Source organism: Mesocricetus auratus, unplaced genomic scaffold (assembly GCF_017639785.1).
Source record: "Mesocricetus auratus isolate SY011 unplaced genomic scaffold, BCM_Maur_2.0 Super-Scaffold_100006, whole genome shotgun sequence".
NCBI classification, from domain to species: domain Eukaryota; kingdom Metazoa; phylum Chordata; class Mammalia; order Rodentia; family Cricetidae; genus Mesocricetus; species Mesocricetus auratus.
The window spans coordinates 65,327,451-65,341,336 of NW_024429190.1; the positions used below are offsets into that span (position 1 = coordinate 65,327,451).

A 13,886-nucleotide genomic window follows, 5' to 3' on the forward strand; every position below is an offset into this window, starting at 1 on the left:
CTAATAACTCCGTGAACATCAAAAGAGAAAGAGTTATTGATCCTGCAACAGACTGAACTGTCAAAGGAAATGTGATTTTGGTGTTAACTCTGGCAAAGAGCCATCCTCAGTGGTGTTAGGCCTCTGACTGCTCAGTGACAGATAAGATGAAGGTCTGAAAACTTTTATACTGTTTTACATTGCTAGAGTATTTTGAAAGGCATTGATGCTCCAGGAACACAAACATTGAAAGAGGTCATTTATAACAGGCATCGAATCATGCTTATTCATACAAAATATTTTTCAGCTCTCAGGCTTCACATTTGATGTAACTACTCTATATTTTGCACCAACTATGTAGTATATAGATACTGAATAAGAGAAGAAAATTAGGACTACACAGAGGACAAAAATTCAGTGATACATTTTTGAAAAGAAGAGATTCAGGCACAGTCAGATGGGGAAACGTGTCACATAAGATTCATACAACCCAGCCACTATAATGCTACTGGATGTATGCCGCTTACTTCAATTCGAGAGGAGACATGGAGCATGTTAGGGTTCCAATATTTAAGGGAGAAGACAATAAAATGTGGATTAACAAAAACTACAAAGCTGTACTTTTCATTCAATTATTAAGTAAAAATACTTCTGTTAAATTCCCCCCAAATTAAAAGCTTCATGTCATCAAATTTTCATGTAAATTCCTCAAGTTAATAATGGAAATTTCTAAACTTCTAAACACAACTTGTTGTATATCTTCCTTTAGTATTTTTCATAGGGGCCTTTTAAAGAATTTAAACAAGGGGTGAGGGAGGATCTCCCAAGGAAGAGGAAATAAAATGTATTGTTATGGAGAGGCAAAGGAAGCCTGAACCAATAGAATTAAATAGGAAATGGAATGAAAGGGAAGGAGAAAAGAGGGTTGACTAATGAAGGCATTTAAAACCCATATGGAAACCTACCAGTGTAGAAGCTTCCTAAAATGTATACCTATATGAAAGCAATATAAATGGAGGCACCAAATAATAGAGACAATGCCCAGCTGGAGATACTGTGCCATTAAGTAAAACCCCCATTGCCAGTATTGAGTCACAATATGTTGGGGCCTTATGGAGACTCACAAACATCACAGGGTATTTCCAAGGCTACTTACTGGTTACTCTCCACAACCTGACAATAAGGCCCTACTGCTGAAGGGAACATTTAATTATGTCATCAAAAACAGAGAAGACAAGCTGGTAACTAACTAGAAGTTTCACCCACACTGCCTAGTTTTCCTGATGTTGGAAGATGCTTTGTGTACTGCTAGAAAGAAAAGTAACCATCTGTATCTCCTAGCTACAAACACTGGGATATGTAACAGAGACTTGCCTGCAAGATATATTGGTGTCATCCTGGCACAAATATTACGGGAGTAAGGAACTACTTTCTCACTGGATGTAAGGCCCAGTCCATTAAACTGAACCTGAGATTAGATAGGCCATGGTCCTAGGGGAAAATCTAGTTCTGATACAGAAGCACAGCAAGAAAAACACTGCTAATGACATACTGGTGTACCAATAGGCGAGTGCCTCACTCAGGTCTTATCAGAGATGCATCATCTTGCAATAGATTTAAACTCAGAGACTCAGAACTGGGCAATGTGCAAAGAATGAGAAACTTCAGAGTACTCAGTCCTGAGTGGGATGTCTTCATCAGAGCACTCCCATCAAGACTCAGGGATCCATACAGAAGAGACAGCAAGAGCCAGAGGGATTGATGACTCCAAGAAAACAGAGTCTTCTGCATACAACAGGCCTGCTCAAGATAACACAAGCAAGGCTTACACAGGATCAACCTGGGTGGAATCCATGCACTGAGAGAGTGAAGTAGAGTTGAGCTCCCAACCCTAATGAAGAAGCTATCTGCAATGAATACCTGATGGAAAGATAAAAAATAGTTTCTCTAATTGTGGGTCACTGGGTGTATGAGCCACATTTCAGGGCAGTTCCAATCCCCAGAAGTAACTTGACAACACAAAGCTAACTTAGTGTTATTTTGTAGACTTTTTGTCTCATCTAGCTTTGTTTAGTGTTTTCTTTATTTGGTCTTTTTTTGTCTGATGGATCTTTTGTTTGTTTATTTTGATCATATTATAGTTTGGGTTTTTGAGGGGTGTCTAATTGTTGTTGTTTTGATTGTTTGGTTGTTTGCTTTAGAGAAAGAAAAACAGCATGAAGTTGAGGGTCTAGGGAGGTGAGGAGGACCTGGGAGGAATTGAGGGAGGAGGAAAAATAAGGGAAAAAGAATGTAAATATATAAGAATAACAATATGCAAGAGAGATAAAATATGAAATTTAAGAAACTACACAAGATTTCTACTATTCTCCTCTCCATCTGTGCTATTCCCAGTACTTAAATCAAAATCCCAAACAAAGTACCTGGGGTTTTTTGTTTGTTTGTTTGTTTGGTTGGTTGGTTGGTTGGTTGGTTGCTGTTGTTGTTTTCTGGTATGTGTGTGTGTGTGTGTGTATGTGTTTTCAATCCTTTAAAATCATTTGCTCAGCTTGATTTGGTGGAACAAACCTGCAATCATGGCCACTCAGAAGGCATTGTTAGTTCAAGGACCACCTAACTATAGAGAGTCAGTCAGAGAATTTTAATGACACACTATCCCAAATTTAAAAAGGAAATAAATGACAACAAACAAATGAAAAGAATCAAATCCAGGGGGAAATGCAAAGTTCTGGATCCATTCCCCAGCACTTAGCAAAAGTTGTTCCACTAAGTCAGTGCTGTTTAAATGTGAGAAATAATACATGAAGCTAGATTTGTAGAAATTTGTAAATAAAAGTTCTGATACAACTTCATTATTTCAGATTAAAACTTAGAATTGAAATCTAGGACATCTAAGGAGGTAATTCATTTATTTTAGAAAGTCATTAGCATGATAGCTTGGGAGTGAGTATGTGTGTGTGTGTGTGTGTGTGTGTGTGTGTGTGTGTGTGTGTGTGTGTTATTTAGAAACATCTATTCAAGAGTGATTTTTAATTCGCACTCACATTTTTTGCCCTAAATAGTCTCTCAAGATCACATGAGAATTCAATTTTTTAAATATTTATACTCCCACATAACATTTATTTTTAAGGTGAAATGGAATACAATGAGACAAATACATAATAAAAAATGATCTATAAAAATAATCAGAATAAAAAATTCATTTCTTTTTCTTAAAATAGACAGTGTGCTCCACAGGTCCCACTTACTTGTCCTGAAACAAAAGCACATTTTGACTCACTGTACATCTTCCTGAGGAAGCCTCACACACTGAGAAACTGAGTGGATTTGGAAATGAAAGAAAGCAGAATCACACTGCCAAATTGGCAAGGATGCTTCCTGTCTGTAAAGCATCAACCAAGAAGTTACTCTATCTTCCTACTTGCATTTCTTTTATTGCCAATGAAATTATACTACAGTATATATAGGAGCTGAGAGTTCTGGGCTTTTGTTCTTCATCTTCCACTACTCAGGAATAACTGAGCAGTGTCCTCCTGGCCAGCAGAGTAATCGGCTGAGAAGCTTCCCCAAGGTAGGCACTTGGAAATACTAAGAGTTTTAACTTGACGTTAAATTTTGCCTGGCTCCAGTGATAGGATTTCAATGGAAGGTTTATAGAACATTCTTTTTTCATCTAGCATTTCAATGGAAGGTTTATAGAACGTTCTTTTTCATCACTGCAAGAATAAGTACCTACAAGAAGCCACAAGACATAAAATGCATCACCATTTTGAAAATTTTTTCAAGTAACAGAAAATTATTCATGTAGATCATTTGAGACAGTGAATCCAGCAGTGTACATAACTCCCTTTCTCCTCCTTGTACCTTATGGTTCCTTACCATTCGTAATGATGGGATTCTCTCAGATGTACTCTAAAAGCGATTTCTAACACATATATTTACATACAATTAATTTTGTTGTCTTTTTTAAGCTTCACATGGACTGTATCTTAGGAAAAATCTATAGGTCACATACACTCATAATATCTAATGAAAATTTGTTCCTAAGATTTTTTTCAAGGTTTGCATTATTCAGCTGCCATATTTACACTATTACCAGAGTTGACTGTGGGAGCTGATAAGTCACTGTGTGCAGTGATATGAAGGGGGAAATCAGGAAAGGTGGCTCCTTAAATTCATCACAACATTTAAGACACTGAAAAGAAAATAGAGTTAAAGAATGATGTCTTCTTCTGTCCTAGATATTGGTGGAACATAGCTGGATGTTAGAAAGCAGATTTGAGAACATTCATCAAGGACTAAGATGACTTAGCATAGTGTTAAAACTAGTCTGTATATAAAGTGATTCTTTGATGTTTGATGTTTGTATCTAACAGGAAAACATCTTCCTTATCAGCTAGGTGAAATAAGAAATTAAATATGACCAAGTTCTAGTAGTAATATCTCAAACATGAAGTTTATAAAAAATTTACTGATGTAGAATGTCATTTTTTAAGAAAAATAAGAGTACAGTTGGAAAATTCCATTTTGAGACAATTACTGCTAAGAGGGAAGCTTCTGTTGCTCAGAGTCTTCGTGGACAAATATCTGGAATTCTCTCCAGCATCAGCTCACAAGCCAAATGTAAAAACCAGCTCCATCATTATACAGTCAAATGTTATGAGCTGACCATACCACCCCACTAATATTGAGTCCAAGATAACAGTAGTAAAATTATTTTAAGATGCACTGCACTACATATACACCAAGTTTTGAGACAAGTCACAAATAATGCCACTTAGTTTTTTAAAGGAACAATAATCAGCCACTGTGCTTACTTTCAGGAACTACCAAAAAATGAAACCCCTGTATTTGGTCTTGAGCCTTTGGGTTCTTATCGGATGTTTCCTGGTAAGTATCACTAATCCCTACCATACATCTTTATATTCTATTGTTAACTTTTACTTCTGACATTTAAACATTATTTATCTGCCTTTTCTAATATGTGGGAGCTGAAAATTACAGATGAGATGCCACTCTACTACTTTAAATTACACTTGGAAATTCAGGTTTAGTTTAGTAATCACATATTGGATGCTCAGATCTATACACATATACATTATTTATTACACAGACAAATCCTGTGTGTTCCTATACTCCAGCAACTGCATAGGTAGCTCTTCTTGGCCTGTTCTTAAAGCTGGCCTTCAGCATATTCATGTCCTCAGAATATAAGAGGAAAATGAGCTATTGTTTTAAAAGGTAATGTTATCTAAACAAAATCATTTCCTTATAAAAATTAATTTGGTGAGAATTCTAATCCTACAAGCAGTTCAATGTAGTAGTATACATTGGATAAGTCTTTCAATGAGTTAGTTCCATGAGACTCAATATGATTAAAAATTGCTGCCTTCAGTTGGGAAGGCATAATTTTTCATTAGAGCAGAGAAATTGCCAATCATCTTTAATATCTATTATATGTAATTTTCAGTTTTTTCTATATATTATCTCATTTAAACCTAAAAGATAATGTGACAAATAGTCTATTACTAACCAGAATGCACTATAAGCCTATATCAAGGGATATGTGCTTTAGCTATATTGTTCTTGAACCATAAATGAAAGAGATTATCTCCAACTACAGACCCCTTTACAGAATAGTTTTTCTTCCTAGGACAATCTTTTCATCACTTTTAAATACACTAATTTAAGCCACAAGTGTGATTGGAGCTAATCACTGGGAGTGGATTAAGACATTAAAAATGATAGATATGTCCAAGAAAGTTTATCACTATTTAATATTCAGGTCAATATCAGGATGTCCTGAGGAAACACAGGAATTTTCAACTAATTCTTTATTTGTATTAACTATACGAATAACGTGAAATATTTCTCCACACGTAGAAGTTATTCCTTGGCAATGAAAACCAAAATCCTGAGCTTGCTCCCAGGATGATCAGATGCCTGTGAAATGGAACCCCATGCATCCAATGTCTGCCATTATTCAATGAACTGCAAAACTCAGAGAGGTCGCTGATCCTATAGACGTGCCTTATTATATTATATTTCACTAATAATATCAATAAAGGACTTGTGCTGGCATGTTAGGGGCAGAAGTCAAACAAAAATACAAGGGGACAAGGGGAGAGAATTTAACAAATCTGACTGTCTTTGGTGTGAAGTTCCAGTGAAATAAGGAGGTAACAGTAAAAGCCAACAGTATAGATTCTTTAGCACAAGCTTTTCGGTACAGAATAATACAAGGCAGTGTTCATTTTCTGTGGGATGCCTTTAACCTCTGCACACTTTAGTTAATGGAGAAGAAAAAAATAGAATGATGAAGTCAAATGAAAAAGTCATTACAATGATACAAATAATGAATCAGAAGAGATGAGAGGTGTCGAGAAATGGATAAACAGAACGCAGGGGACAGACACTAAGCTGTGAGATGGTATTTGGTGAATGGACATGGGTGGTGGTCATTTTCTAAATGAAGCATGCTAGTTAAAAGAAGGGACATGAAGTTACAGTAAGTAAAAGAAAAAAAAAAGTGTGTCCCTGAGAAAACAACGGAAAAGTTGTTCTCTGAAATCATTAGTGACTTTAAAGGCTGCATAGCATAGACTGGGAAGGGAGTTCACTTTTACCTGATGCAATCTCTTGGTGACAGAAGACAGAAGAGGTACTGCATCTGCAGGTAAATATGCAGGCTCAGGATGAGGTACAAAACTGTGAAAAAAAGATGGTGTCAACATGAAATAGTGTAAGCCTCTATAAAACTGGAGAAGGCAGACCAAGTAGCTTGAGGATTACAAGGCAGTGTTGAAGATCATAAACCTCTGTATTCATTGCCTATGGCATTTTCTACCATTGTTCATGAAATTGAACTTGTGGGAACAGTTTCTTAGGGCATGCCTAAAATTTAAAATTAGTAAGGGCAATTCGTCAGATGAACAAATTAAATAAATATCTCAGCATATAAATGAGTGTGTCCTAGCAAGCCATCAGCTCCAAGCAAACGACTTAGAATCAGCAATGTGGAACAAGTAACGCATACTTTCCCTCCAATTGGCAAGGTCCTTTGTGATTTATAGTCTCCCGACCTCATTTCAAATCCTTCCCTGTCAGTGAAGCAATTCTTAACCTTTCATCTGTCTAAAACTAGGCACCCCTAACACATCATTTTCCTACAATAACTTTCAGCTCTTTTTCCTTTAATGTTATACATTATGAAAAATAATTAAACTGGATGTTAACATAGTTAATAAAAGTATTTAGTTTTCAACAAGTACTGTACCAAGGAAAGGACTACCTTGACATTCTATTTAATTGCTACATAAAATTGCTTATAGCAAATGACTTCATGAAAAGGGCCTTAGGCATGACTAACAATATCCCACAACTCATCTGGCAGACCCCAGGATGTGGAAACACATATGAATGTCAATTTCCAAAGGTGGAAACAGAGTTGTTTCAAACATGATATAGAGTCACACAGTCTGTACATGACAGAGGCAGGACTCCAACTATAACCTTTACACTACAGAGACTACTAGTCTTCCTCACTTTGGCTTTTTTTGGCCACCTTGTCTTGTAGCTTCCCATTCTATCTAGTCACATTAAACATATCTGTACCTCTTACCATGGCTACACTAACATATGTTGAAAAGTACAAACTCCATGGCATGATTCACAATTTATTGGAATTAAAACCTAGAACAACCCTAAGCTCATGAATAAGACAGACATTTCCTAATCCTGTAGGGCAACTACTTCATTTTGCGATTGGTGTCACTGACCAGGTCTACTAACACCCACACTTAAGATTTTTGTTCATAGCATTTTCTTTTTTTTTCTTTTTTTTATTAATATTTTTTTTATTTTCCATTTTAAATTTAGATAAGAAACAAGATTGCTTCACAAGTCAGTACGAGGTCCCTCTCCCTTTCCCTCCCCTCCTCCCATGCCCTCCCCCCATCCCCCCCCCCGCCGTTATCCCCTCATTCCCCCAGGGAGGGTGAGGCCCTCCATGGGGGTGTCCATAGTCTGTCATTTCATATAGGGCAGGGCCTAGACCCTTCCCCAAGAGTTCAGGGTGAGAGTGCACCTCACATTGTTCTATGGGAGTCCAGAGACCCTGTGTATACTTGGGATGGGTACTGATCTGCTGTCCAAGGCTCAATAGATTACCTAGGCCTCCTCACTGACACCCAGATTCAGGGGGTCTTGATCAGTCCCATGCTGGATTCCCAGGCTGATGCCTGGGATTCAAGAGTTAACCTTTGTCTGATCAGCTGTTTCTGGGGGTTCAACCAGCCCAGTCTTAATCCCTTTGATCATCAGTCCTCCCTCTCTGATACTGGCTTTCTTGAGTTCAGCTCAGTACTTAACCAGCCAGTAAATGAAGTTTCTGTTTCCCAGACACTCTGGCAATAGGATTGTAGGCTGGCACTCCCCAGATCTATGTCTAAAATCCATATATGAGAGAGTACATGCCATGTTTCTCTTTTTGTGACTGGGTTACCTCACTCAGGATGGTTTCTTCTAGTGTCATCCATTTGCCTGCGAATCTCATGATTCCATTATTTTTTTCTGCTGAATAGTACTCCATTGTGTAGATGTACCACATTTTCTCTATCCATTCTTCGGGTGAGGGACATCTAGGTTGCTTCCAAGTTCTGGCTATTACAAATAATATTCATAGCATTTTCTTTCCCTTCAATATCATCTTAGCTTTCATCAAGAAGCTGTATATTCAGAACAAAGAGGGAAACATTTTTATCAACTTTCAGTATTTTTGACTGGGAAAAGTATAACAGTTATCTATTGCTACATTAAAAAATTGTATATCACTTGAATGCCCTCAAATTTGTTTATTAATATTTTAATTAACATAAAGTAAATACTTTTCATGTATGATTTTCATATTCCATTTGAGTGGATTTTCCCCTACCCCAGTTCCTGCTCTCACTTTCCCTTTTGTAGTCAGAATTAGTCCTTATTCTTTGTTCTATTATGTTCCCAACATTCTCCCTTAAAGTTTATTTTCCAACCTTAAAAGAAAATAAAATATGAAAACTTCAGGAGCCAGGCGTTGGTGGCTCACGCCTTTAATTCCAGCACTCAGGAAGCAGAGCCAAGTGGACCTCTGTGAGTTAGAAGCCAGCCTGTTCTACAGAATGAATTCCAGGACAGGCTCCAAAGCAATATAGAGAAACCCTGTCTTAGAAAAAAAGAAAGAATGAAAGGAAGGAAGGAAGTTTCAGAAAAATAAATGAAACTAGATAGTTTCAAAAATACACTAACCCATGCTCAGTAAAACAAATACCATTTATTCTCTTAGATCCTAACATCTAAATCTTAAATGTATGTACTGAAACCATGGCTATAATAGATACAGAAAAGGACACTAGAAAATCGCTATGAGACGATTCTCTGCTTTCATTCTGGCCCTGAGACAGAGGCCACTCTGATCTAATATGGCCTCATTGCCTCATGTTTCTCTCCAATACAGAGAATCTTTATTAAAAGTTAATAGACAATTTGGTATAATATGAAATCTCTAGCCTCTTCTGCCTCCCGCATTATAAAACTAAAGAAGAACATAGGTGATAAAATCAGGCCAGCAATTGTCTTTGGAGAGTGGGACTATTATGGACCATCCTTAAATTCAACCCATACCAGAAAGTGTATGTACTGATAGTTTTCTGAAATATCAAGTTTATAATTATGTATTTCCTTTCTCCCGCAGTCTGGTGAGTGTCACAGAGGCCCTAGAGGACAATATGATCCCAGAGGACCACCGCCTCCTCCTCCTCCTGGTCCCTTTGGTCCAGGATTTGGTAGACCATCCCCTCCTCTACTTTATCCAGGACATCCTAGACCACCCTCTCCTCCCTTTGTTCCTGGATTTGTTGGACCACGGCCTCCTCCACCCTTTGGTCCATATCCACCTTCCATACCAAGACCTCCACATCCCAGACCTCCGATCAATCCTCCTCTCACTCCTACTCCACCTCCTCCCCCAATACAAGCAAATACAACACCTAGTGCCAATATCTCCCTAACTACTGCTACTGCCTCAAATTCCACTGATGATTTTCTGAGATGGTGGCAAAGATTAATTGACCTTTGGCAGTTAGGGTGACATGCTCCAAAGCACTGTGAAATCTTTAAGAATTAACTCATTCCCAAGCATTATGCAAAATGAAAATAAAGAGCTGAGCAGCATTAAAAGCATCTATTGTTGTCATCAGAGCAATTACCACACCATCTACTGTGTCACTTGAATAAAAGTAATCATTCCAGAAACCTAATTTTGTACCATGTGGCAAACTGGTCACTGGGGGAAATATAATACCTGAACATATAGCATAGAATTGTGAACATAGATGAATAGATAAGTTTCAATTGTCATTGTCAAATAATTACAATTCACAGAACATGTTAGCATACATTGAAAGTATTCAATCCTGAAAATTCATGGGAACTATGTCATCATTATTTTTGACCCCAGGTAGATTCTACATTCAGTGATTCAAACAACCTTTCATAAAAAAACATTTAAAAATATATATACATATATATATATATATTCTAGAAGAATCCTAAGAACACTGACATTGGTACAGGGATAGAGGATATATAAGACATTTGATTTTTAGCATTGATTAACTATGAGTAGTGCAAGAATGAAGGGTAAACAGGCATGGTACCACATACTTATAAAACATGCTTTTGGAAGAATAAGACAGAAAGTTTCAAAGTAGTAAAAAACAAAACAAAACAAAAAAACAGCAAGATCCTGTCTCAAAAAGAAAAAGTGGGAACTCTACCAAAACTTTTGGTGAGAGATAGTTGTTTAGACCCGGATAACATCAATAGACACAGGGAAAAGTGCTTGGATCAAGGACATAGCCTCTCACCCCCACACCCAAAAAAATCAAAAACAATTAGATGGTCTGTTAAATCTAGGTTATTAAAACAAGAATTTAGATTCACTGTAAAAGAGTTTGCTTGTTTTGTTTTTTTTTCAAGATTTTTTCTTTTTGTCTTTTTTTTATTTTAAAAAATCTTTTCTTAGATGCCTTAGAAATAATGTGAATGTTGAGGTCTTTGATCCATTTGGACTTAAGTTTTGTGCATGGCGATAAACATGGATCGATCCGCATTCTTCTACATGCCAGTCTCCAGTTATGCCAGCACCATTTGTTGAAGATGCTTTCTTTATTCCATTGTATATTTTTAGCTTCTTTGTCAAAGATCAGATGTTCGTACGTGTGTGGGTTAATACCCGGGTTTTCAATTCGATTCCATTGGTCTACCTGTCTATTTTTGTACCAATACCAAGCTGTTTTCAGGACTATAGCTCTATAATAGAGTTTGAGGTCAGGGGTGGTGATGCCTCCGGACGTTGCCTTGTTGAACAGGGTTGTTTTGGCTATGCTGGGTCGTTATTTTTCCATACAAAATTGATTATTGTTCTTTCAAGGTCTGTGAAGAATTGTGCTGGGATTTTAATAGGGATTGCATTGAATCTGTAGATTGCTTTTGGCAGGATTGCCATTTTTACTACATTGATCCTACCTATCCAAGAGCATGGGAGATCTTTCCATTTTCTGAGGGCTTCTTTAATTTCTTTCTTTAAAGATTCAAAGTTCTTACGATACAGGTCTTTCACTTGTTTGGTTAGCGTTACCCCAAGGTATTTTATATTGTTTGTGGCAATTGTAAAGGGAGATGTTTCTCTGATTTCCCTTTCAGCCCTTTTATCATCTGTATATAGTAGGGCTACTGATTTTCTTGAGTTGATCTTGTAGCCTGCCACTTTGCTGAAGTTGTTAATCAGCTGTAAGAGTTCCCTGGTAGAGTTCTTTTGGGTCATTGATGTAAACTATCATATCATCTGCAAACAGTGAAAGTTTGAACTCTTCCTTCCCAATTTGTATCCCCTTGATCCCCCTTTGTTGTCGTATGGCAATAGCTAGAACTTCAAGTACCATGTTGAAAAGGTATGGAGAGAGTGGACAGCCTTGTTTTGTTCCTGATTTTAGAGGAATTGCATTGAGTTTCTGTCCATTTAGTTTGATGCTGGCCGTTGGTTTACTGTATATAGCTTTTATTATGTTTAAGTATGTCCCTGTTATCCCAGATCTCTCCAAGACCTTTATCATGAAGGGGTGTTGGATTTTGTCAAAGGCTTTTTCAGCATATAGTGAGATGATCATGTGATTTTTGTTTTTCAGCTTGTTTATATGGTGGATTACGTTGATGGATTTTCGTATGTTGAACCATCCCTGCATCCCTTGGATGAAACCTACTTGATCGTGGTGAATGATTGTTTTGATGTGTTCTTGGATCCGATTTGCCAGTATTTTATTGAGTATTTTTGCATCAATGTTCATGAGGGATGTTGGTCTGAAGTTCTCTTTCTTAGTTGTATCTTTGTGTGGCTTGGGGATCAAGGTTATTGAAGCCTCATAGAAAGATTTTGGCAAAGACCCTTCTGCTTCTATTGTGTGGAACACTTTCAGAAGAATTGGTATAAGCTGTTCTTTGAATTTCTGGTAGAATTCTGCACTGAGGCCATCTGGACCTGGACTTTTTTTGGTTGGGAGACTTTTGATGACTGCTTCTATTTCCATAGGGGTTATAGGTCTATTTAAATTGCTTATCTATTCTTGATTTAGTTTTGGCAAGTGATAGCTATCCAGGAAGTCATCCATTTCCTTTAAATTTTCGAATTTTGTGGAGTACAGGTTTTCAAAGTATGACCTAATGATTCTCTGGATTTCCTCAGAGTCTGTTGTTATGTCCCCCTTTTCATAAATCCAGCCACACTGAACCTCTTAGAAGAGAAAGTGGGTGGTACCCTTGAACGAATTGGTACAGGAGACAGCTTCCTGAACATAACACCAGTAGCACAGACAGTGAGATCAACAATTAATAAATGGGACCTACTGAAACTGAGAAGCTTCTGTAAGGCAAAGGACACAGTCAGCAAGACAAAAAGGCAGCCCACAGAATGGGAAAAAAATATTCACTAATCCCACATCGGACAGAGGGTTGATCTCCAACATTTACAAAGAACTCAAGAAACAAGTCTCCAAAACATCAAAGGACCCAATTAAAAAGTGGGCTGTAGAACTAAATAGAGAGTTTTCAATAGAGGAGTCTAAAATGGCTGAGAGGCACTTAAGAAAGTGCTCAACATCCTTAGCCATCCGGAAAATGCAAATCAAAACAACTCTGAGATACCATCTCACTCCTGTCAGAATGGCTAAAATCAAAAACACCAATGACAATTTATGCTGGAGAGGATGTGGTGAAAGGGGGACACTCCTCCATTGCTGGTGGGAGTGCCAACTGGTTCAGCCACTTTGGAAATCAGTATGGAGATTCCTCAAAAAAATGGAAATAAACCTACCACAAGACCCAGCAACTCCACTCTTAGGCATATATCCAAAAGATGCCCATTCATACAACAAAGATGTCTGTTCCACTATGTTCATAGCAGCTTTATTTGTAATAGCCAGAACTTGGAAGCAACCTAGATGTCCCTCAACCGAAAAGTGGATAGAGAAAATGTGGTACATCTACACAATGGAGTACTATTCAGCAGAAAAAAATAATGGAATCCTGAGATTCGCAGGCAAATGGATGACACTAGAAGAAACCATCCTGAGTGAGGTAACCCAGTCACAAAAAGAGAAACATGGCATGTACTCTCTCATATATGGATTTTAGACATAGATCTGGGGAGTGCCAGCCTACAATCCTATGGCCAGAGAGTCTGGGAAACAGAAACTTCATTTAGTGGCTGATCAAAGAAGAGGCAGACTCCCTTGGTTAAGTACTGAGCTGAACTCAAGAAAGCCAGTAACAGAGAGGGAGGACTGATGATCAAAGGGATTAAGACTGGGCTGGTT

At 37.6% G+C, this 13,886-nt stretch overlaps 1 protein-coding gene across 1 annotated transcript; it reads left to right on the top strand.

Annotated features, from left to right (window-relative positions):
* Positions 1-3,457: 3,457 nt before the first annotated feature.
* On the top strand, positions 3,458-10,227 carry Smr3a (submaxillary gland androgen regulated protein 3A). Its single transcript, XM_040746601.1, has 3 exons — positions 3,458-3,550; positions 4,803-4,869; positions 9,710-10,227. Exons 2-3 carry the CDS (start codon positions 4,816-4,818, stop codon positions 10,103-10,105), a joined length of 450 nt encoding a protein of 149 aa, XP_040602535.1. The 5' UTR covers positions 3,458-3,550; positions 4,803-4,815; the 3' UTR covers positions 10,106-10,227.
* Positions 10,228-13,886: the final 3,659 nt, after the last annotated feature.

Coding starts and splice junctions, on each gene's coding strand:
- Smr3a (XM_040746601.1), top strand. CDS start 4,816: ATGAAACCCCTGTATTTGGTCTTGAGCCTTTGGGTTCTTATCGGATGT. Junction 4,870..9,709: donor TTCTTATCGGATGTTTCCTG/GTAAGTATCACT, acceptor TTTCTCCCGCAG/TCTGGTGAGTGTCACAGAGG.